This window comes from Heterodontus francisci, chromosome 2 (assembly GCF_036365525.1).
Source record: "Heterodontus francisci isolate sHetFra1 chromosome 2, sHetFra1.hap1, whole genome shotgun sequence".
Taxonomy (NCBI): domain Eukaryota; kingdom Metazoa; phylum Chordata; class Chondrichthyes; order Heterodontiformes; family Heterodontidae; genus Heterodontus; species Heterodontus francisci.
Genome location: NC_090372.1, coordinates 210449454 through 210475547, shown reverse-complemented (window position 1 = coordinate 210475547; position 26094 = coordinate 210449454). Strand labels below are relative to the sequence as shown.

Here is a 26094-nt window from a genome sequence, read left to right as displayed (position 1 = left end):
CAATTTACAATGACCTATCACTTGCAAGTCTTTGGCTGTGGGAGGAAACCGGAGCACCCGGCAAAAAACCCACACGGTCACAGGGAGAACTTGCAAACTCCACACAGGCAGTACCCAGAATCGAACCCGGGTCGCTGGAGTTATGAGGCTGCGGTGCTAACCACTGCGCCACTGTGCCGCCTGAATTCAAATTTCACCATCTGCCTTGGTGGGATTTGAACACATGTCCCCAGAGCATTAGCCTGGGTTTCTAGATTACTAGTCCAGTGACATCACCACTACACCACCACCTCCCCTTAAATGCCTTAAATGCATCTATACTATATACTATTTGCCTCGACTACTCCTTTGTGGTAGCGACTTACACATTCTAACCACTCTCTGGGTAAAGGATTTTCTCCTAAATTCTCTATTTAATTTATTAGTGACGATCTTATTAATGAAACCTAGTTTTGGATGCCCCACAAGTGGAAACATCTTCTCTCACATGGCTTCAGGCCTCCAAACTGCCCTGCCCAGTAAAACAACATTTTTTGTCCCCATCTCTAATATTTGCATCATTAATAAACCAATTTGTTCAAAGAAAATGAGAAAAAGCACATAATTTTATTGAATGACCCTCTGATATTTTTATCTCCTGGAATACTGCTCGCAGCAGAGTCCGACAGGTTACTGTTTAATCACTGGAGATTGCAGGGCAATCCTGGTGGAGGGTTAGCAATATCTACAGAGGACAAGGCAGCAACAGGACTGGAGATTGTCATATCGGCTCATGGCGGTGAGATATTGTACCTGTTGGTGATCCCCACTCAGGCTACGGAGACAGCTGGGCCATGGGATATCTGTGGCGCATCCTTTAACTGTTTCACTTCAGCCCGCGAAACAATTTCAATCGCAACACATTCGTAAATAAAGAGCTGAGTTGAGTTGCCAGCGAAATTACTTCGGCCCAGGAGCATGATCCTAGTTCCCTTCCTCAACTTCTCTGTCTCCATCTCTGGGGATAGGTTGTCTACCAATATCCATTATAAGCCCACTGACTCCCACAGCTACCTCGACTACACTTCTTCACACCCTACCTCCTGTAAGGACTCCATTCCATTCTCCCAGTTTCTCCGTCTCCGACGCATCTGCTCTGATGATGCTACCTTCCATGACGGTGCTTCTGATATGACCTCCTTTTTCCTCAACCGAGGATTTCCCCCCACTGTGGTTGACAGGGCCCTCAACCGTGTCCGACCCATTCCCCGCACCTCTACCCTCACCCCTTCCCCTCCCTCCCAGAACCGTGACAGGGTTCCCCTTGTCCTCACTTTTCATCCCACCAGCCTCCATATCCAAAGGATCATCCTCCGCCATTTTCGCCACCTCCAGCGTGATGCCACTACCAGTCGCATCTTCCCCTCCCTTCCCCTGTCAGCATTCCGAAGGGATCGTTCCCTCCGCGACACCCTGGTCCACTCCTCCATTACCCCCACCACCTCGTCCCCGTCCCAGGGCACCTTCCCTTGCAATCGCAGGAGGTGTAATACCTGCCCATTTACCTCCTCTCTCCTCACTATCCCAGGCCCCAAACACTCCTTTCAGGTGAAGCAGCGATTTACTTGTACTTCTTTCAATGTAGTATACTGTATTCGCTGCTCACAGTGTGGTCTCCTCTACATTGGGGAGACCAAGCGCAGACTGGGTGACCGCTTTGCGGAACATCTCCGCTCAGTCCGCAAGCAGGACCCTGAGCTTCCGGTTGCTTGCCATTTCAACACTCCCCCCTGCTCTCATGCTCACATCTCTGTCCTGGGATTGCTGCAGTGTTCCAGTGAACATCAACGCAAGCTCGAGGAACAGCATCTCATCTACCGATTAGGCACACTACAGCCTGCCGGACTGAACATTGAGTTCAATAATTTCAGAGCATGACAGCCCCCCACTTTACTTTCATTTTTAGTCATTTTTAGTTATTTTTTCTTCCTTTTTTTTGCATTCCTTTCTACATTTTTTGCATTTATTTCATTTCATCTTAGTTTGTTCAGTTTGCTTACCCACTGTTTTTTTCAGGTTGTTTTTTTTCAGGTTTGCACTTGCTGATGTTCAATATTCAGTATATTCACACCTAATCTGTACTAATGCTTTGTCTTTCAAAACACCATTAACATATTGTTTGCCTTTGCTCTGTGACCTTTTGGTCAGCTACGTGGCCTGGTCCAATCTGCACCTTCTCCTTTGTTATCTCTTGCCCAACCCCCACCTCACTTGTTTATAATCTGTGACTTTTCTAATATTTGTCAGTTCCGAAGAAGGGTCACTGACCCGAAACGTTAACTCTGCTTCTCTTTCCACAGATGCTGCCAGACCTGCTGAGTGAATCCAGCATTTCTTGTTTTTGTTGTGAGCATGATCCTAGTGCTGGCTTCTGTTATGCCTTTTGAGATCAGTGCCAGCATTTCCACACAAACTATAGACATTTAGAAATAAAATGGCCAAGTATAATGTGCGTGTTACATGCATGTTAGTGTGCATGCATGTGTATATCTGTTTGTATATAAGTATGTATACAGCACCTTCCAAACCCACAACCTCTACAAGGACAGCAGATGCATGGGAACACCACCACCTACAGGTTTCCCTCCAAGCCAGGCACCATCCTGACTTGGAACTATATCACCGTTCCTTCACTGCTGCTGGGTCAAAATCTTGGAACTCCCTTCCTAACAGCACTATGGGTGTACCTACACCACATGGACTGCAGCGGTTCAAGAAGGCAGCTCACCACCACCTTCTCAAGGGCAATTAGGAGATGGGAAATAAATGCTGACCTTGTCATTGGCACTCAGATCTTGTGAATGAATAAAGACAAATCTGGGCATGCATGTGTATATGCATGTGTGCACATGTACATATGTGTAAATTTGGGTGTGTGTATATGCATATGTGTTTATGCATGTGCAAACACGTGTATGTGTGTTTTATAGAGATAAATTACCACTTATGTCCCTCCAGTGCACTACGTCAGTGTGCATATTGAAACATTTACCACTGTTTCAATATATGTTGAAAAATGTCCCAAAGCTCTTCACAGAGGCAGAGCTGATGAGTTCCATTCTAGTGGTGCATTGAGAAGCAGAAACTGGTGTTTTTGCCCCATAGAGACACAAGTTGAGAAACAACACAGAGACCACAGTAATTCTCTCTTCCACACATAGATATTAGAAAATCCTGACCCCACAGAGACTGGCAAGTAATGGATTTTTCTTAATTCATACTTTCTCTCTACTCGCTACACAACTGCCTGGGTCCCCCAGTCCCTCCTTAAATATTAAGCAAGGCCTCTGGATTACCTGTGCAGATCCAGGAAGGATGCAGAGGTCCTGATGCTTCCTTAAAACAGCTTAACCGATACTCTGGACGTCAGAAGCTGGCAGTAATTCAATCAATTGTCTCTGAAGATGTTAAATAATGTGAGGCATCAGCTCAGCTCCTCAAGGAACAATGGCCCTGAATTACTGTGAGTCAAGTCTAATTAAATTGAGTTCGTGGAGAAAGTCCGTCAAATTAGTATGAATGGCAAACAAACAAACCAAAGGAAATACAAGAAAAACCTTGCTTACGCAGCAAGTGGTGAGGATCGGGAACGCACTGCCTGAGCGTGTGGTGGCAGCAGATTCAATCATGGCTTTCAAAAGAGAATTGGATAATTATCTGAAGAGAAAAGGTTTGCAGTGCTACCAGGAGATGGGACTAGATGAGTTGCTCTTGCAGTCTGCAGTCTGATTTGGAGTTATGCCCAACCCCCTGAGATGTAAAGAGGGTAACTTCACAGGGGCTGTCCTGATTGGGTAAGCAGCCTCCTCTCCCCCAACTTACCTGTAGAATGCTTTAGGTCGCTAAGAGCTGAGCCACCAACACCAGGGAATTCCAACGTTCAGTCCCTCAACCTAAGTCACACCCAGTCTGGAGATCCCACTTCTACCTGTCATCCAGCATCCCCTTATATTAAATTCCTCCATTGCCTCCTCCAGCCCTACGATCCTCCAAGGTCTCTGTGCTTCTCCAATTCTGGCCTCTTGCGCATTCCGATTTTTACCACTCCATTGTTGGTGACCGTGGCTTCAGTTGCTTGGGCCCTTAACCCGAGAGTTTCCTCTCGAAACCTCTTCACCTCTTGATATCTCTCTCTCTCTCTCTCCTCCTTTAAGATGCTGCTCAAAACCTACCTCTTTGACTAAGCTCTTCCTTCATTGCCTTGCCGTTGATATTTGTCTGATGATGCACCTGTGAAGTGCCTTGGAGTGTTTTTCCACATTGAAGGTGCTATATAAATGCAAGCTGTTGTTGTGTACAGACTATGAGGATGGGAAGAGCATTGGCTGTAATGCCCCTCAGGTTCAAATAGCTGGGACTCACTCTGTTACATCACACATGCGGTGAACATGCAGAAAGAGCCAGCAATGAGGAAGGCAAATGGTATGTTAGCCTTTATTGCAAGAGGGTTAGAGCCTAAGAGTAAGGAAGTCTTGCTGCAATTGTATGGGGCTTTGATGAGCCTACACATGGAGTAGACAGTTTTGATCTCCTTACCTAAGGAAGGATATACTTGTCTTAGAGGGTTGCAACGAAGGTTCATTAGATTGATTCCTGGAATGACAGGGCTGTCCTATGTGGAGTATATACTCGAGTTTAGAAGAATGAGAAGTGCTCTCATTGAAAAGTATAGGATTTATAGAGGCCTTGACAGGGTAAATGCTGAGAGGCTGTTCCACCTAGGAGTAGGGAGTCAGAGCCTCAGGTTAAGGGGTTGATCATTTAGGACTGAGATGAAGAAATTTCTTCACTCAGAAGGTAGTAAATCTTTGGGATTCTCTACCCCAGCAGCTGTGGATGCTCAGTCATTGAGTATGTTCAAGACAGAGATTGATAGATTTTTGGGTACTAAGGGAATCAAGAAATATGGGGAGAGGATGGGAAAGTGGAGTTGTTAAAGAACATCAGCCATGATCATATTGAATAGTGGAGCAGGCTTGATGGGCCGAATGGCCTGTTGCTGTTTCCTTTGTTCTTATGTTGTTAACGTGGCCACTTGAAAGATCGACTAGGGGTGCCTGGACTTGGAGCAACAATAATGCCCGAAGAGGATTAGGGAGAATAAGCATGGAGAAAGAGGTAGCAAAATAGAAAGCAACGATGCATTAATATTCATCACAATTCTTGCATGTGTTCCAGTTGAATAAAAGCTCTCTATAGAAATGCAGACATATTAAGTATGTTATTCAAAAGATCAAAAGTCTGATTTCATCTTAAAGCATAAATAGGTACCCAGTTTTCTTTTCTTCAGCAGTAAATACCTTTCCATTGTTGATGCACTTCACTGTCTATTGGAGAAAGTCACCTCCTGACTGCCATCCTATTCACACCCGCTGAATGACTCAAATCATATCTGAATCAGCCTGAACAGAGCATTTCTTACTCTCAGATAATAGCAGTGAGAAAAGGGAAACAAGTGTCGCTTAAGCAGCCTGACTGCGACTGGAAAGGACTGCCGGAGATGTTGTCTTTCAGATGTGCTGTTAAACTGAGGTCCCCGTCTTCCCTTGCAGATGGACATAAAAGATCCCATGGCCACTATTTAAAAGAAGAGCAGGAGAGTTCTCCCTAGTGTCCCATTCAATATTTATCCCTCAACCAACATCACTAAAAATAAAACAGATTATCTGGTCATTATCACACTGCTGTATATGGGAGCTTGCTGTGTGCAAATTGGCTGCCAGTGGAAACAGTTTCTCTCTATCTACTTGATCAAAACCCCAAATAATTTTGAACTCCTCCGTTAAATCTCCCCTTAACCTTCTCTGCTCTACAATCCCAGCTTCTCCAATCCCTCCAAGAAACTGAAACCCCTCATCCCTCGTACCATTTTGGTAAATATACCCACCTTCTCTGAAGCCTTGACATCCTTCCTAATGGCTGCTCCTGAGCCTCCCAAATATTTCAGGACGGTGTAATTTCCTTCAGCCTACTGGAAAGCAAACTTTTATTCTGGAGAAAAAGTAATAATGTTCCAAGCAACTGGCTGTTAAAATCGATGCAGCTGTCAATTCATTGCCCAATAATGGTGCTCAGCTCCAAGGCCCAGGTGCAGACCTCAGCCTCAGATTCAGCAGCATTCATTGAAAGGAGGGAGCAGTGAGTCAGCAGCTAAACCTCAGCGGAACAAACCCACCTGAAATTATTAACCCTCTAATGTGAAAAGTAAGGAAAGGCCTACATTTATATGACACCATTCAGAATGTTAGGATACCCCAAAGTACTTTACAGCCAACAAGATACTTTCTGAAGTGTAGTCACTGTTGTAATGTAGGTAATGCGGCAACCAATTTACTAAGCTAACAACCCAGAGCCCCAGGCTAATGCTCTCAGAGCATGGATTCAAATCCCACCACAGCAGATGGTGGAATTTGAATTTAATTAATAAATCTGGAATTAAAAGCTAGTTTAGCGGTGACCATGGAGCCACTGTTGTAAAAACCCATCTAAGTTCACTAATGTCCTTCAGGGAAGGAAATCTGCTGTCTTTACCTGGTATGGCTACATGTGACTCCAGACCCATGATTCTTAACTGCCCTCTGAAATAGCCTAGCAAGCCATTCAGTTGTCAAGGGCAATTAGGAATGGACCAACACATGCTGGCCTTGCAGTGACACCCACATCCCATGAAAGAATAAAAAAAGACTTGTGTTCAGCAAGCTCCCACAAGCAGTAATGAGATAACGATGGGATTGCCTGTTATAGTGGGGGACTAGATTTACTGTTGAAGTGATGTTTGGTTGAGAGATTAATCTTGGCCGGGACACCAGAGGTAATTCTATTTCAAAATAGCAACATGGGATCTCCCAAACATGCACCTCTGACAGTGCAGCACTCCCTCAGTACCACATTGGCGTGTTAGCCTAGATTGTGTGCTCAAGTCTCTGGAGTGGGAACTTGAACCCACAACAATCTGACTCTGAGTTAAGAATGCTACCAACTGAACCACAATATTTGAAAGCTTGTGTAGGGATCTAACACGTATGGTAAAGTCTCTGCTCTTCTTCCTGATATAATAACCGTGAGGAGGCTGATGATTAGTTAATGGTTTAATTTTTGATGCCACCCTGTTCCTTCTCTTCACAGATTGTCCGGGCATGTGGGACAATATAACCTGCTGGCCAAATGCAGATTACGGAGATGTTATATCCGTCAACTGTCCAGGATTCTTCCGAATCATTAACACCGATGATGGTAATACAATAGAGCAATTCCAAGAACTTGCCACCCCATTGGCGTCCACCAAAACTGAAGTAACAAGTGACCCTATTAAATCTCAAAGCTGTGAAATGTCTATGGGTTGGTGTTTGAAAAGATCATCTCCCTCTAGCTTCTTCTGCCAGGGGGTGGTCATCTTGGGGACTGGTGTGCAGAGATATGTAGGGCAAGAGGCTCCGACGCAATATTTTGGTCCCTTCTTAGTGTCCAATCCATATCACAAGAAGAAGGATCCTCAGATGCATAAACTAAGATGTTTCCTTAGAGCACTGTCACTCAGAATGATCACTGATGATGGCTCCTTCACCATTTTACACTGATTTTAAAAGCATCACATTTTTGCCCAAACAATTCATTTTTATCATTACTCATTCTGGTGATTCGCTGGCAAGGCTGGCATTTATTGCCCATCCCCAGTTGTCCTTGGCGGCCTTCTTGACACAATGGAGGGGCTTGCTGGGTCATTCCAAGGGCAGTTAAGACTTAAGCATGTTGGTGTCGGACAGGAGTCACGTATAGGCCCAGAGTAGGTAAGGATAGCAGGTTTCAGGGATATTAGTGAACCAGTTGGATTTTCACAACAATCCAATTGCTTCACGGTAACTTTTACTGATATCACAGAGGAAATGTAAACCCCCGCCCCCAATTTGGGCAGGAGACAGGTGGTGGGGTGGGCGGTGGCGAGCTTAAAATTTCCAAAATCTGAAACCCCCCCCACCCTCCATTGGGTGTTACTGGGGGGCGGGTCTAACCTGCTCTCGTCGAGCAGCTCTGTTACTTAAATAGGTTCCCCGTGGTTTGGAAACCTGGTAGCTGAAGGAAGGAGAGAATGGCCGATCCAGCTAGTAAGTGCCTTTCCGGAGGAGCAGGAGTATTTCTCTCCAGACCCATCAAACTGACCTGCTACCCTCCCCATGATCCACCGACGCCTGTCAAACTGAAATCCAAAGCCCCGCAAACTGCAATCTCTCTCCGGCCTGCGATTTCTCCCCACGACACAGAATCTCTCTCTCCCTCCGTCCCTCTACTCCGCTTCGCTGCTTCAACCTTGCAATCTGGCTGCCAGCCTGGAAATGGAGAAAGAAAATTCCGCTGATGTCCTGCATTAAATCTGGCAGGACAGAATTCATTCATGGGATGGGAGCATCGCTGGCAAGGCACAAATTTGTTACCCATTCCTAATAGCCCTTGAGAAGGTAGGGGTGAGCTGGCACGCTATAATTCCAGGTTTCCTATCCGCGACAACCATGAAATTCAGTCCTTCTTGAAATCCATTCTGGTTAGTATTTCAAGTGAGATAATAAATATATTCAAACACCATCCAGAAAATCTTCATCCACGCATTTATATAACTGCACATGGCAGTCAGAATAAATCCTCCCATCCCTCACCCAATAAAAACACCTTGGGTAATAGTGGCTGACCTTTAACCTTGACTAGCACTTCTTGAACTTGCAGGCAGGGATGACCTGGGAGCATGGAACGATCCCCCTGTTTCTGTACCTTTACCAACTTGCAGGTTGGAGCAATTCTGGCCCCTCCACCATACTGGATATTTAGACATTTTGCGCCTGCAGAACGGGCATGATACCATGGAATTTCTCTGCCCCAAACCTGCTGGGCTGAAAGGTTGTAGGTTTCTCATGCTGATTTTACTAAAAGACCTCACATTGAAAACTCTTCAGTTCTAGGGATCATCTACAGAAACTGCACAGATGAAGGCTGGTCAGAAACCTTCCCTCATTACTACGACGCGTGTGGAGTTGATGAAAACATAACGGAAATCGATGACCAGGTAATTCCGTGTGCGCAGTAATAATTACTTAGCGACTGACCAATGTCTTGCTTCTCCTATTGAAAACCTCCTCACCATCCTCTCTCCCAGCCACCTGTCAAATGTAAAGCCTCCTCAGACCAATCATTTTATCTCCCTCCTTTCTTGGGGCCCATATAACAATTTCAAAGAGTTTAGTCTCCTGCCAGGTATTTTACCTTGTTCACTTCTCTTGGAAAGATCCATTAAGTGTATTTACAGTTTTCTCTCAAATAGCACGCCGAGCAAATCCATCCCCACTTTCTCTGGGCAGAGCCTGTGGAAACTGCAAAGTGTAGTCTGCCTGTTGTTGGAAATGAGCTTTCCTCAGTCTATCCTTTCTGGGGTTTTTGCCTCTTCCTAACTTATAAATCTGCCCATTTCTAAATCACATTGATATTCACTATTGGTTTCAACACCAACAATCATTTTAATACAAACAGAATACCGATTTATCCATCTATATCTCTATAGCTCTATCTATTGATCTGCCTATTTATTTTTCTGCTGGATTACCTACATCCTAGAGTTCTAAAAGAGATAACTGCAGATATAGTGAGTGCGCTAGCTATGATTTTCCAAAATTCTGTAGATTCGGGAGTTGGCAAATGTTACACTGCTTTTTAAGAAAGAAGGGAGAGAGAAAACAGGAAACTACAGGCCAGTTAGCCTAACATCAGTTGTTGGGAAAATGCTGGAATCTATTATTAAGGAAGTCTTAACAATGCACTTAGAAAAACACAGTATGATTAGATCAAGTCAACATGGTATGACTAAAGGGAAATCCAGTTTGACAAATTTATTACAGTTTTTTGAGGAAGTAACTAGTAGGGTAGATAAAGGGGAACCAGTTGTAAAGGATATTGTAAGATATAAGATTCTGAAGGGGCTGGATAGGGTAGACACTGAGAGATTGTTCCCACTGGTTGGGAAATCTAAAACACGGGGGCACAGTCTCAGGATAAGGGGCCAATCGTTCAGGACTGAGATGAGGAGAAATTACTTCACTCAAAGGGTTGTGAATCTTTGGAATTCTCTATCCCAGAGGATTGTGGTTGCTCCATTGTTGAATATTTAAGGCTGGGTTAGACAGAATTTTGATCTCTCAAGGAATCAAGGGATATGGTGAGCAGGCTGGAAAGTGGAGTTGAAGACGAAGATCAGCCATAATCATTTTGAATGGCAGAGCAGGCTCGATGGGCCATGTGGTCTACTCCTGCTACTATTTCTTATGTTCTTGTGTTCTTGTTGACTGATATTAATTCACTTTGTAGTTATCCACCTTTCTCTCTAGTTATTTTTCTATTTCATAGAATTATAGAATATTACAGTACAGAAGGAAGTCATTTGGCCCATCAAATCTGTGGCAACTCTTTCAAACAGCAATTCATTTAGTCTCACTCGTCCGCTCTTTCCCCCTATCCCTGCAATGTTTTCTCCTTCAAGTATTTATCCAGTTCCATTTTGTAGGCTACTATTGAATCTGTATCCATCACCCAATCAGGAAGTGCATTGCAAGTCCTAACCACTTGTAATGTAACACAGATTTTCCTCATGTTGCCTCTGGTTCTTTTGCCAATCACCTTAAGTCTGTTCCCTCTGGTTATTGACCCTTCAGTTTCTCTTTATTTACTCTGTGTAAACCCTTGTGATTTATTTATCCCTATCTATCTCTCTTGCCGTCATCTTCTCTCTCTGTTTTACTCTCGCAAATGTATTTGATGTTCTAATTATTTTAAATAGACTCCCATTCTCCTCGATGCTGTTATATCACAAAATTACAGTCAACTCTGTCCTACCCCATTCCATTGACTCACACTATATGGCACTAAATGGGGATGCAGTAGCATCATGGTTATGTTACTGGACGAGTAATCCAGAGACCTAGATTCATGATCTAGATTCAACTCCCACCATGGCAGCTGGGCAATTTAAATTCAATTCAATTAACTAAATAAATTTGGAATTAAAAAAGCTAGTGTCAGTGATGGTGACAGTGAAACTCCAATTTGTCATAAATGCCATTTAGCTCACTGTTATTTGTTCAAGGGACAAGGCAAGGCATATATTGTCCATCCTAATTGTCCCTGAGAAATTGGTGGTGAGCCTTTAGGGAAAGAAATCTTCTGTTCTTACCAGGTCTGGCCTATATGTGACTCCAGACCTCCAGCAATGTGGTTGACTCTTAATGCCTTCTGAAATGGCCTAACAAGCCACTGAGTTGTATTGAAGAAGGTGACTCACCACATTGCCATTAGGGCGATAAATATATACCTATCAGGAAAGATTGAGAAGGCTAGGGCTCCTTTCTCTAAAGAAAGATTAAGGGATGACCTGGTGGAGGTCTTGAGTTTGATAGGTTAGATGTAGAGAAGATGTTTCTCCTTGTGGGGAGACCAGCACTACTGGCCATAAATACAAGACAGCGGCACCCATATCCAGAGAATGAATACAAAAAAGCATTTCAGTTCCAAAGGGAGCATTAGAGTGAAAAGGACAAATATCTCCCCCATTAACCAATTCCCCTTGAGTACCAAAGGGAAATCTCCTCCTTGTCTTCTCTTGGCACCTTTCTGGAAAGCCAGCCATATTAGATCCTGAAGCTGTTATAGAACTTCTGAACTGAGACATGCAGAAGATCCATCAGTCACGTCAGTCTTGTAGCTACTTGACATCCAATTGGCACCACCTATCCCTGAACTGGATTGCATAGTATTTACAGCTCAGAAACAGGCCATTCGGCCCAATAGATCCATGCTGGTGATTAATACTCCACATGAGCCTCTTTCTACCTGTTTTCATCTCAGCCCATCAGCATAGTCTTCTGTTCCTTTCTCCCTCATGTGTTTATTTAGCTTTCCCTTGAATGCACCTATGCTATTCGCTTCGAGCAAGGTATGTTAAACCTGTATAAAATGCTGGTCCGGCCTCAACTGGAGCATTGTGTCCAGTTCTGGGCATCACACTTTAGGGAGGATGTGAAGGTGTTAGAGAGGGCACAGAAAAGATTCATGAGAATGGTTCCATGAATGAGGGACTTCAGTTAAGTAGATAGATTGGAGAAGCTGGGGCTGTTTTCCTTGGACAAGAGAAGTTTGAGAGGAGATTTGATCGAGGTATTCAAAATCATGAGGGGGTCTGCACAGGGTAGATAGGGAGAAACGGTTCCCATCGCTGGAGGGATTGAGAACCAGAGGACACAGATGTAAAGTAATTGGCAAAAGAAGCAACAGCGACGTGAGAAAAAACGTTTTCACGCAGCGAGTGGTTAGGGTCTGGAATGTACAGCCTGAGAGTGTAGTGGAGGCAGGTTCAATTGAGGATTTCAAAAGGGAATTGGATAATTATCTGAAAAGGAAGAATGTGCAGGGCAGGGGGGGAGAAGGTGGGGGAATGGCACTAAGGGAATTGCTCCTTCAGAGAACCAGCACAGACATGACGGGCCAAATGGCCTCCTCCTGTGCTGTAATCATTCTATGGTTCTGTAACTACTCCTATGGTAGTGAGTTCCACATTCTTGCCACTCTCTGGGTAAAGAGGTTTTTCCTGAATTCCCAATTGGATTTATTAGTGACTGTCTTGTATTTATGGCCAGTAGTGCTGGTCACCCCACCAATAAAAACATCTTCTCTACATCTAACCTATCAAACTCAAGACCTCCATCAGGTCACCCCTTTAGCCTTTCTTTAGAGAAGAGAGCCCTAGCCTTCTCAATCTTTCCTGAAAGGTATAACCTCTCAGTTTTGGTATCATCCTGGGAAATGTTTGTTGCATCTTCTTCAGCGCCTCTACACCTTTTTTATAATATGATGAATAGAAGTGTTCACAGTATTTGCCCTTGTCCTTCTAGGTGGTAGAGGTCACGGGTTTGGAAGGTACTGTCAAAAGAGACTTGGTGCGCTGTGGCAGTTCATCTGTGCATCGGTGGCAGAGGGAGTGAATGTTGAAGGTGGTGGATGGGGTGCCAGTCAAGTGGGCTGCTTTGTTCTGGATGGTGTCGAGCTTCTTGAGTGTTGTTGGAGCTGCACCCATCTAGGCAAGTGGAGAGTATTCCATCACGCTCCTGACTTGTGCTTTTTAGATGGTGGACAGGCTTTGGGGAGTCAGGAGATGAGTGACCCGCCGCAGAATTCCTAGCCTCTGACCTGCTCTTGTAGCCATGATATTTCTATGGATACTCCAGTTCAGTTTCTGGTCAATGGTAACCCCCAGGATGTTGATAGTGGGGGATTCAGCGATGGTAATGCCGTTGAACATCAAGGGGAGATGGTTAGATTCTCTCTTGTTGGAGATGGTCATTGCCTTGCACTTGTGTGGTGCGAATGTAACTTGCCACTTATCAGCCCAAGCCTGGATATTGTCCAGGCCTTGCTGCATTTCTACACGGACTGCTTCAGTATCGGATGAGTTGTGATTGGTGATGAATAGTATCGATGCATTTAAGAGGAAGGTAGATCCACACATGAGGGAGAAAGGAATAGAAGAGTACGTTGATAGGATTAGATGAAGAGGGATAGGAGGAGGTTATCATAAACCAACTGCTATCTCTTACAGTGTCATATTCCTCTGCCTGTCCCTCTTACTTTCTGTGGTCCAGTGATAAAAGAGTAGATTTTTCTCCCCTCAGACAGGATGGTGATGGAAGTGGAGGCACAAGTGCAAAAAAAACACAAGGATGAAACTAGAACTGAGAGGTTATAACTATCAGAAAAGACTGCATAGGCTTCTCTAGAAAGAGAAAGCTGAGAGGTGACCTGATAGAGGACTTTAAGGTTATGAAAGGGTTTGATAGGATAGATGTGGAGAAACTGTTTTCACTTGTGGGGAAGGTCAGGAATATAAGGTAGTCACTAATAAATCCGATAAGGAATTCAGTTAGAACATGGAGTGGTTGAGGTGAATAGAATATATTCACTTCAAAAGAATACTTAATTGACTGTAAAGCGCTTTGGGATGTCCTGAGGTTGCAAAAGGTTCTATATAAATGCAGGTCTTTGATGGCATCTTTAAGAGGGGTTCCTGTGCCCCGGGAATCTGTTCCATAGGTCCTGCTGTCCTGCAGGAGGAAATTAAACATAGGGAATAAAATTCCTTCTCCGCTTATAGTGCTTAACTCATAAAAATAGACAAGGCCGCCTAGCATTAAAATACAGCAACGTCGACAAAGATTTAAGAGCAATGTAGATAAACACATGCAGGAGAAAGGGTAGAAGGGTATGTTGATAAGTGAGGTTGGAGGAGGCTCATGTGGAGCATAAACACAGATAGGGAATGGCCTGTTCCTCTGCGGTAAATTCAATGTAATCCAACCGAACCAGCACACAATCCTGGCAACTTCATGCCACTCCTGATGCCTCATTGCTCATTGGATGTAAAGTCACTGAGTGACAGAGTGAGCCTGCCTTTGTGATGGGTTTCTGTTTAAATTGCTGACAGCTATATGTCCCAGCTGGTCCTGCTCATGGGACCAGCATAAGGAAAGCAGTCACTGACTCAGCTTCTTTCATTCCCTGCTGCCAAGCTCCCTCCCCCAGCTGAGATTGGGAATACCCAGTTAAATTAAGCTGTGAGTCAAATAATAACAGATTTGTCAACTTTTTTTTTGTTGAAGCTGCCTATTTTAATTCTATGCAGCCTTGTCCGTTTTAATGAGCTATGCAATGTAAGCAGAAAGAGAATGTTATTCCCTATTTTTAATTTCCTCCGTAACTTTATTCTCCTACAGGACAGTAGGGCATGTGGAACAGAATCCCGGAGAAGGAATTTGATTTTGGGGCACAAAATTCCTTCTGAAAAACTATCTGAAACAAAGAATGTGTATTTATATAGCGCCTTTCACAATCCCAGGACCTCCCAATGAAACACTTTTTTTGGAGTGCAGTCACTGTTGTCATGTAGGAAAACACAGCAGCCAATACGTGCACAGCAAGCTCCCACAAACAGCAATGATCAGATAACCTATGTTAGATTACAGAATCACAGAATCGTTACAGTGCAGAAGGAGGCCATTCAGCCCATCGTGTCCACACTGGCTCTCTGAAAGAGCAATTCCCTCAGTTCCATTCTTCTGCCTTCTCCCCGCAACGCTGCACATACTTCCTTTTCATATAACTGTCTAATTCCCTTTTGAATGCTTCACTTGAACCTGCCTCCACCACGTTCTCAGGCAGCGCATTCCAGACCTTAACCACTCGCTGGGTGAAAAAGTATTTCTCATGTCACTTTTGCTTCTCTTACCAAATACTTGAAATCTGTGCCCTCTCATTCTCGATCCTTTCACAAGTGGGAACAGTTTCTCTCTGTCTGCTCCGTCCAGATCACTCATGATTTTGAATCCCTCTATCAAATCATCTCTCAGCCTTCTCTTCTCCAAGGAAAACAGTCCTAACTTCTCCAATCTATCTTCATAACTGAAATTCCTCATTCCTGGAACCATTCTCGTGAATCTTTTCTGTACTCTCTCAATGTCTTTCCTAAAGTGCGGCGCCCAGAACTGGATACAATACTCCAGCTGAGGCCGAACTAGTGTCTTATACAAATTCAACATAACTTCCTTTCTCTTGTACTCAATGCCCCTATTAATAAAGTACAGGATACTATATGCTTTATTAACTGCTCTCTCAACCTGCCCTGTCCCCTTAATTACTTTATGCACATACACATCCAGATCCCTCTGCTCCTGCACCCGCTTTAGAATTGTACCCTTTATTTTATATTGTCTCTTCATGTTCTTCCTACCAAAATGAATCACTTCACATTTCTCCACATTGAACTTCATCTGCCACCTGTCTGCCCATTCCACCAAATTGTCTGTGTCCTTTTGAAGTACTACACTCTCCTCCTTACAGTTCACATTGCTTCCAAGTTTCATATCATCTGCAAACTTTGAAATTGTGCCCTGTACACCAAGGTCTAGGTCATTAATATATATTGGGAAAAGCAAGGGTCCCAACACTGACCCCTGGGGAACTCCACTACAAACCTTCCTTCAGCCCGACAAACATCCATTAACCACTACTCTTTGTTTCCTGTCACTCAGCCAATTTCATATCCATGTTGCTACCATCCCTTTTATTCCATGAGCTACAAGTTTGTTCACAAGTCTGTTGTGGGGCACTGTATCAAATGCCTTTTGAAAGTTCATGTACACATCATCAACAGCATTGCCCTCATCAACCATCACTGTTACCTCCTCAAAAAACTCCAGCAAGTTAGTTAAACATGATTTTCCCTGAACAAACTCATGATGGCTTTCCCTAATTAACTCACATTTGTCCATGTGACTATTGATTTTGTCCTGAATGATTTTTTCTAGAAGTTTTTCCCACCACTGAAGTTAAACTAACTGATCTGCAGTTGCTGGGCTTATCCTTACACCTTTTTTTTAAAACAAGGGTGTAACATTTGCAATTCTCCAGTCCTTTGGAATTACCCCCAAGTCTAAAGAAGACTGAAACATTATGGCCAGTGCCTGTGCAATTTCTACCCTCACTTCCCTCAGTATCCTTGGATGCATCTCATCTGATCCTGGTGTCTTATCAACTTTAAGTACAGACAGCCTATCTAATACTTCCTCTTTATCAATTTTAAACCCCTCTAGTTCTGACTTACAACATTGCCTGGGTTGCATCTTCTTCCTTGGTAAAAACAGATGCAAAGTATTCATTTAATACCTCAGCTATGCCCTCTGCCTCCATGTGTAAATCTCTAATCAGCCCCACTCCTCCTTTTACCACCCTTTTACTATTTATATGCCTATAGAAAACTTTGGGATTTCCTTTAATGCTAGCTGCCAGTCTCTTTTCATGTTCTCTTTTTGCTTCTAGTATTTGCTTTTTCACTTCCCCTCTGGACCTTTTATATTCAGCCTGATTCTCAATTGTATTTTTTACCTGGCATCTGTCATAAACACACTTTTTCTTCTTTATCTTAATCTCTGGATTTGTTTGCCGTACTTTTCCCCTTCAAGGGATCCGAACTATCTCTTCTTTGAAGGTAGCCCATTATTCATCTATCGGTTTTCCTGCCAACTTTTGACTCCAATTTATTCGCCCCAGCTCCATTCTTACCCCATTGAAGTTGGCTTTCCCTCAGTTAATTATTCTTAACCTGGATTCTTCTTTGTCCTTTTCCATAGTCAGCCTAAACATTATGTTACTGTGATCACTATCCCCTAAATTCACTCCTACAGATACTTGATCCACTTGGCCCACCTCATTCCCAAGAACCAGGTCTAACAGTGCCTCCTTTCTCGTTGGACTAGCAACACACTGCTGTAGAAAATTTTCCTGAACACACTCGACGAGTTCTTGTCCCTCACTACCCTTTACACTATTATTATCCCAGTCTAAGTTTGGATAACTACCCTGTAATTTTTGCACCTCTCTGTAATTTCCTTGCAAATTTGTTCCTCCTCTACCTTCCCACTAGCTGGTGGCCAATAGACAACACCGAGCAATGTAACTGCACCTTTTTTGTTCCTTCGCTCCAGCCAAATTGATTCTGTCCTCCACCCCTATGGGACATCCTTTTTCACCAGCACTGCAATGCCCTCCTTAATCAATACCGACACCCCTCCCCCCTTTTTTTTTTACCTTTCCTCTCTTTTCTCAACACCTTATATACGGGAATATTTAACACCCAGACCTGCCCTTCTTTGAGCCAAGTCTCCGTTATAGCCACAACATCATATTTCCACATGGCAATCTGTGCCTGTAATTCACCACTCTTATTAATCACAGTCCATGCATTCACATACATGCACATTAACCCTGATTCAGAATTTATTACATTCTCCATTACTCTGAACCACCTAATAACTTGCTATTCCCTACTCTCGTGCGATCTATCTCCTATACTATTCTGTGCTCCTTGGTATTCCTCTCTGATACTTGCTCCTGGTTTCCACACTCCTGACAAATTACTAGTTTTGCTTCCCTCCAATCTGAGCTCCCTCTCAGGTTCCCATCCCCCTGACAATTTAGCTTAAACCCTCCCCAACAGCATCAGCAAATCTCTCTGCGAGGATAATTGTCCCAGGCCTGCTAAGATGCAACCTGTCCATCATGTACAGATCCCACCTGCCCCAGAACCGGTCCCAATGTCTTAGAAATCTGATGCCCTCCCTCCTACGCCAGTTCTCCAGCCACGTGTTCAATCGCTCAATTCTCCTATTCCTATGCTCACTTGCACGTGGGACTGGGAGTAATCCTGAGATTACTGTTTTTGATGTCATGCTTTTTAATCTCCTTCCTAGCTTCCTAAAATCTGCTTTCAAGACCTCATCCCCCTTCCTACCTATGTCATTGGTACCAATGTGGACCATAACCTCTGGCTGTTCACCCTCCCCCAGAAGAATGTACTGCAGCCGCTCTGTGGCATCCTTCAGCCTGGCGAAGGAGGCAACACACCATCCTGGAGTCACGTTTAGTGCCGCAGAAATGCCTGTCTGTTCCTCCAACCAACGAATCCCCTATCACTACTGCTCTTCTACTCTTCTTCCTCCCCTCATGTGCAGCTGAGCCACCTGTGGTGCCACGAACCTGGCTCTGACTGCACTCCTCTGAGGAGCCATCACCCTCATCAGTATCCAAAACAGAAAACTGATTAGCGAGTGAGATTGTCTCAGGGGACTCCTGCACTACCTGCCTGGTTCTCTTAAACTGCCTGGTGGTCACCCATTCACTATCTGCCTGCATGCTCCTAACCTGCGATGTGACTACCTCCCGTAGTCCTCTGCCTCGCAGATGCACAGCAGTGAATCCAGCGGCCGCTCGAGTTCCGAAACCCGGAGCTCAAGCTTCTGCATCTGTTGACACTTCCCGCAGATGTGTTTGTCTATGACACATGGTGTGTCCATGACTTCCCACATGCCACATGCTATACCATCCACTCGGCAGAGCTGCCCTGCCACACCTTGACTTTACAGACTATTTATTATAAGTAGTATAGCTTACCAAGAACCCACCAAACAGCTCCTTCCACTGCACTGAAGCAAGAACTAAATACTGGAGGGTTAAAAAATGTAGGGAAAAAAAGTAGAAAGATGGAGCACCTCCTTCCCCCCTTTACCAAACTCGCCACTCACCAAACTCAAATCTCCACACTCAGCTTGCAATCTGCACAGTTGTTGGTTGCAGGATAAATAGTGTCCCAGGCCAATAGGGGAACTGCCCTGCCCCCCTTCAAAATAATGCTGTGCATCCACCTGAGAGGGCAGATGGGTTAAATGTTTAATGTCTCACCCGAAAGACAGCAATTGTGTTTTCAGAGCTGGTAAAAGAAGGAAATTAGTGTTCCCATGGGAATATTTCTGTGATAGAGTAATCATCCATGGTGGATAGGGTTTGATGGGCCAAATAGCCTTTTATCATAGAATATTACAAGATCTTTCTCAAGATGTGGACATAAGCTGGCAAGGCTGGCAATATTTTGCCTATACTGAGTTATCCTTGAGAAGGTGGTGGTGATGAACTACCTTCTTGAGCCATTGCAACCCATGTGGTGAAGCTGCTCCCTCAGTGATCTTAAGTAAGGAGTTCCAGGATTGTGAGCCAGAGGCGTTGAAAGAATAGCCTCTATACGTCCAACATGGGGTGGTGTGTGAGTTGGAGGGGAACCTGGAGAATTTGCCTGCTCTCCATGTCATTCTAGGTGGTGGAGGTCATGGGTTTGGAAGGAGTCTTGGTGAGTTGTATCCTGTGAATAGTACCCACCACTGTAAATCCGCACTCCTCCAATTCTGGCCCTTTGCACATTCCACATTGTAATCGCTCCACCATTGATTGCCGTGCCTTCAGCTGCCAAGGCCCTAAGCTCTGGAATTCCCTCCCTAAATCTCTCCGTCTCTCTACCGCACTCTCCTCCTTTAAGATGCTCCTTAAAACCTGCCTCTCTACCCTAATATCTCTTTATGTGGCTTGTTGTCAAATTTTGCTTGCTAACTTTCCTGTGAAGTGGCTTTGGACCTCTTACCACGAAAAAGATGCTGCACAAATGCAGATGGTTGTTGTTGCTTCCATTGTGCATCGGTGGTGGAGGGAGTGAATGTTGAAGATGGTGAATGGGGAACCAATCAAGCGGGCTGCTTTGTCCTGGATGGCATCAAGCTTCTTGAGTGTTGTTGGAGCTGCACCCATCCAGGCAAGCTCTACCATTTTAACTTACAGTTCTACTGTTTTGACGTAATCTTCTCCTTTTCTCTGTTGCAGGATTTATACTATGTGTCCGTGAAGGCTCTCTACACAGTTGGTTACAGCACCTCCCTGGTTTCCCTCGTAATTGCTATGATTATACTCTGTCGCTTTAGGTACGTCTTTTAAGTAAAAATGGACTCCTCCCCCCTCTAGGTGGCAACTCTGGGCTTACCTATTCCTGGAGGTTTTGAGATATGATCTCCCATTATCCGCCCCATGCGCTCCTGCCATTGGTTGCCCAAAGCGTCAATCCTTGCAGCTCCCCACCTTCCCCACAACCGATTGGAAGTGAACAGACTCTCATTGCTGATTGGATGATTCTTGACTGTCAGTCAAACAGTCTCCGCCCATCTCTATTATTTTTATAATTAATAAACTGAATTGCGCAAAGCCAAATGGAAAACAAAAGCTTTTCTTTTTGATGTTCCTGTGACTTTATCTGCTCATTTGCTGGCAGCAGTGTCCAGGAGATTAACCTTCAATTCCTGGAGACTCTGGGATAATCCTGGAGGATTGGGATTGCTAATCCCCCAAAAAAATGATACGTAAAATTTCTAGGAAGGAAGGAATGTGTTCCTCAGCAACCTTTTCCTTGTTCCCCCATGGTTCTATCTACGTACAGCAGTGGAGACCTCACCACTGCCAGAGATGGGCTCAGTTTAGCATCTCATCTGAAAGACGACACCTCCAACAGAGCAGCACTCCCTCAGCACTGACCAGGGTTTGGAGTGGGACCAGACCCCTCACAGTCTTCAGAGGTCAAAGTGCAGCCACTAAGCCAAGGTTGACACTCCAGGAAACCTGCAATAAAAGAAGACGGTTAAGAAGGATGCTTAGAATCATAGAATCTTACAGCACAGAAGGAGGCCATTAGGCCCATCATGTCTGAGTTGGCCCTTTGAAAGAGCTACCCAATTAGTCCCACTCCCCTGATTTTCCCCCCAGCCCTGCAAATTTTCTCTCCTTCAAGAGTTTGTCCAATTCCCTCTGAAAGTTATTGCTGAGAATCAGTGTGATTTAGATAAATCATTGTTCATTTTGCAAATTCAGTCTGAAACATTAAAATTTCATGCACTGCATGGGAAGAAGGGCTGAACTTTAGATACAAAGCAGGGGCACCCTCTGCTGGTGTCAGGCATGTATAAATCCACATGAATACACGATGATCCCGGTCTTGTGAACACAAACAAAAGAAAAATCTCCTGGGTATGTTTTCAATTTCTTTGGACGCTTCTGTTTATTAAATAAGATGTGAGGATGTAACCAATCATTCAAAAAGAAATACGTAGACACACAGGGCAGAAACATCTGCTTCATTCCCGCAGCCCCAGTGTCCCCTGCTGCTCTGTCTTCCTTTTTTGAAGAGATTGACCCTGCGCTGGGGATGGTTTCAGGCAGAGCAGCGATCGACTTAAGCCCCTTTATTATGTTAAAGAAGTGCTGCAAGTTCACACTGTTGTGCTGAAACCATTTAGCATCAGCTTCCCTGCCCACATTCAGCCTCAAGTCCTCGCGCACTGCGACCCCGTCTTAGCAGGATATTCGCCTTTGTGTGGCATCACGCCCACTTTGAACCCAGCACGCCGGCTGATAGTGGGAATGAAAGCTCGGCGCCAGGGTTCTGAGGAACTCTCAGGAGGTAAATAGAGCAAGGGAACGAAGAGATGTAAGGATGAGTGGCTGTAGCCCAGGATACTCCCAGGCTTGATCCTGAGATGGTTCTGGGCCAGCCATTCCCAGCAGAGTGGCAATAGGGAGTGCAGCAACAGGCCTTGGCACCTTAGATTCCGACTGCCACCTGGCGAGGGTTGCTGGTAAAAGGCGATGTTGTGCATGGTGGAATAGCCTACTGACTCTCCCTAGGCCTGAAGGGTAACAGTACGTCAACTCTCAGCACAGGAGGTAGTTAGGGGAAGTTGAGGACAGTAGAAAAAGTCATGCTGCTAAAGGCACTGATCTTCCTGAAGCAAAACGTACCGGACAGCACGCTGGTTTGTTAGCATGATCTGGCCTCCAGGCCATTTTTGATCAGGGAGGAACGGGTGAGGTGGGGGGCAGGGATGGAGAGGGGGGTTGCGGTGGTGATGGTTACCCTCCTGCAAGTGACGGGTAACCTCTGAGGCCAATTAAAGGGCCTGTTAAGGGCACTCTGCACACGCCGACTGGAATTTTCCAGCTGACGTGTGGCCCCCCACTGAGGCTGAAACACAGGTCAGGGAAGGAGGCAACCTCCTGCCTGCAGACTGGGGATTGGGGGGGGTTAACCCACTGCTCCAGCCTACATGGAAAGGACTACCCCCACCCTGCACTCACCATTGCCATAGGGCCACAGCTCTGGCTGCTGACCATCCAGTGGAGGGGTTTACCCCTTCATGATCACACTCTGGCAGTTCTGCCCTTTTTTGATTTTAAATATTTGTAAAGGCCCTACAGAAACCACCTCCATCTTGAGACACTGCTCCCAACTCTGACAGTCAGGCTGCTGATCTTCCAGTGCTGGAGGGTCTCCTATTGGCCCTCCAGCCTCAGGAGTCCGCCTGCCATCCCTGATTGGACGGGGCTCCCGGAAGTGGCCACCTCCTCGAAAATCGCCCTCTGGGTCCCGAAACTGTCATGCGTGGGTTCCCAACCCACATTTCCTCCCAACTGCTGTACTGGGACCCGCAAACGAAAATCCAGCCCCTTATATCAAAATTGGTAGCCCTGACAATGTTATCAAGTACACTATTAACCTCCCTTTGTCCTCATTTCCCTAATTCCCTTCCCTCTACCATCCACTAGAAACCTTCAACCACTCCTGGACTCCCTCCTGCAGCATCTCTTGTCGCATCACTTCCTCCCCTGCTTTCAAGAATCTCCTTTGAACACTGGGAGTTCCCACCCTGCCTCTACTCCCTCCTGACCCTCTTTCCAAAATTCCTCCTCTCCTTATCCAACATGTATCAATGTGCATGATGAACACATGTCCCTGTGTCCTGATTGGATAGAACCTCTCTCCATTCTGCATGTGGCAATGGAGGCTTCCTCACCATTGCAGAGCTCTTCTGCCATTCCTGTGTCCTGTCTCATTAACTCTCCTGTCTTTCAGAAAGCTACACTGTACTCGCAACTACATTCACATGAATTTATTCGTCTCCTTTATCCTCCGGGCGATATCAGTCTTCATCAAAGACGCTATTCTGTACTCTGAGGACGAAATCACCCACTGTTCCATCACTACTGTGAGTAAAAGCAGCTTCAGGTTTGAGTCCGGAGGTAGGGGGCTTGCTTCTGGTGAATTAAACCAGGGGGATAACTAGGAGGCGAGGAATTGAGCTGAATGTGAATTGAGAAAGTTGCCATTCCTTCTTCGTCACCGAGTCAAAATCCTGCAACTCTCTTCCCAACTTCACTGTGGGAGAACCTTCACCACACAGACTTCAGCAGTTCAAGGACCTTCTCAAGGGCAATTAGGGATGGGCAATAAATGCTGGCCTCGCCAGCGACGCCCACATCTCGAAAATTTGTTTTTTTTTTAAACCTGGCTCACTAAACGAGCTCCATTCAAAGTCTATACATGTACAAGGATATATTGGCTTTGGAGAGGGTGCAGTGCAGATTTGCCAGAAAGATATAAGGGCACAATGTGCTAAATCATGAGAACAGATTGCACAGACTAGGCATGTATTCTGTCAAGTATGGAAGATTATGGGGTGATCTAATTGCGGTGTTTAAGATGATTACGTTGATTTGATAGGAGAGATAGAGAGAAACTATTTCCTCTGATGCAGGGAATCCAGAACAAAAGGGAATAAATTTAAAATTAGAGCTGGGCTATTCAGAGGGTTACAGAACCAAAGCGGGTAGATGGGAATAAGATGCAGATCTGCCATGACCTCATTGACTGGAGGAACATGCTCAAAAAAAGAAAGGCTTGCATTGATGTAGCATCTTTCATGACCACAGGACGTCCCAATGAATTACTTTTAAAGTGTAGTCACTGTTTTAAGAGAGGAAATGAGGGGCTTAATGGCCTCTTCCTATTCCTAATGTTTCTATAATTCCACCGTGCTCTCCTCTTCCAGTCCACCATCTGATGAAAAGGGTAACTGCTGTCTCCAATCTCCCGAAGACGAGCCTTGGTTGGCCCAAAGAGCAAATTGGAAAGTCAGATGGCTGCCGCGCACAGATTTTCCCACTTTTAATTTAAGCGGTCAGATAATAAGGGTCAGTGTGTGCCCAAACTTGCAAACGCCACAACCTGCAGTCAAGGATTGAGACTGTTACTCTGTGAGGGTGAGTCTGGGGGCAAATATTTGCCAGTTACACTCAGCAGGGAGATCTTGATTCTACGAGGAGGGTGAGGTGGCTGAATAAGATACCAGTTACAATAAGTGGACAAATCGAGGTTATACCGAAGAAAGGAAATCTGAGTTAGACTGGGCAGGTGGACCTGAGTTATACCAAGCAGGTTGGCTACTGGTATAGTGGATGGGTGGATTCAAGTCAAAACTGGGTGTGTAGAACCCACAGTACAAATTCAGCCGTGATACCGCCTCAGATGTAATGGCAACAGCCACTTTCCCTAAGAAGACTGAGCATCTTCTTTTTAAGGGAGTGGACTCCTTCTACCTTGTATCTACTTAGAGGATTGTATAACCCACAAGACTAACATTTGCACATCTTAGTGACCCAGACCGAATATTGGTGTCTGTCGCACATGGTCCTAAAAGGGATAGACCAGGGTACTTTCTAAGTAGTGAAAAGCTAGAAGCCTGAGGTCCAAAGACTCTTGGAGTCCAGGTATATAGATAATTAAAATGTCATGAACTTGTACAGAAAATAATCAAAAAAGCTTTATATCTTGAATACAAGGAGGTAGAAGTCATACTTCAGCTAAAAGCCCTGGTTAGACCACACCTGGAGTTACTGTGAGCAGTTTTGGGCACCACACCTTAGGAAGGATAGTATTGGCCTTGGAGTAATTGCAGTGTAGATTTAGCAGAATTCTACCTGGACTCCAAGGCCATTATGAGGAGAGATTGCACAAGCTAGGGTTGTACTGCCTGGAATTTAGAAGATTAAGGGGTGATTTGATCAATGTTTTCAAGATATTGAGGGAAACAGATGGGGTAGATTGGGAGAAACTTTCTCTGCTAGGTGGGGAGTCCAGGACTCGGGGGCATGTTCTAACAATTAGAGCCAGACCTTTCAGGAGTTAAATTAGGAAACACTTCTTCACACAAATTGGGGTAGGGGTTTGGAATTCTGTTCTGAAAATGGCAATTGATGCTGGATCAATTGTTAATTTTAAATCTTGGATTGATAGATTTTTGTTAACCGAAGGTATTAAAGGATATGGGGCAAAGGCTGGTATATGGAGTTAGGTCGCAGATCAACCATGTTCTCGCGGAATGGCACGGAACAGGCTCAAGGGGATGAATGGCTTCCTCCTGTTCCTATGTGGTCTGGTGTCTCTCCAATGTTTTCGAAGGTGGACTGAGAAGAAGCTTGGGTGCAATGAGACCTAATGTAAATTAATAAGCTTCTGCGTTTCACCATAAGGTGAGCGTGCAGAACAAGGTTTTAATTGGACTGTCTTCATTCAATTAACTTCTACCTAGTAATATCCATTGGTCATCTTACTTCTCTTAAAGAAATAACTAGGTAAAAGAACACCAAGGTCCAATTGGTTCACCTTCTATCATAATGCAGATGTTGACTAAGCCCAGCTATCAATCTCCATCGATTGATCTACACTTCCTCCCTTGATTCTAGTTCCACGTTTTGGTGTAAAACCTCAGGGTTTTC

General features: G+C 44.8%; 1 protein-coding gene across 1 annotated transcript in view; it reads left to right on the top strand.

Moving 5' to 3' along the window:
* The window catches only part of LOC137381049 (pituitary adenylate cyclase-activating polypeptide type I receptor-like), a 114417-nt gene that overhangs the window by 37976 nt on the left and 50347 nt on the right, over positions 1-26094 (top strand). The window contains exons 4-7 of the mRNA XM_068053445.1: positions 7165-7272; positions 8982-9091; positions 20320-20417; positions 23393-23525. Of these exons, the coding sequence (XP_067909546.1) occupies positions 7165-7272; positions 8982-9091; positions 20320-20417; positions 23393-23525 (449 nt within the window). The remainder of the gene's footprint in view (positions 1-7164; positions 7273-8981; positions 9092-20319; positions 20418-23392; positions 23526-26094) is intronic.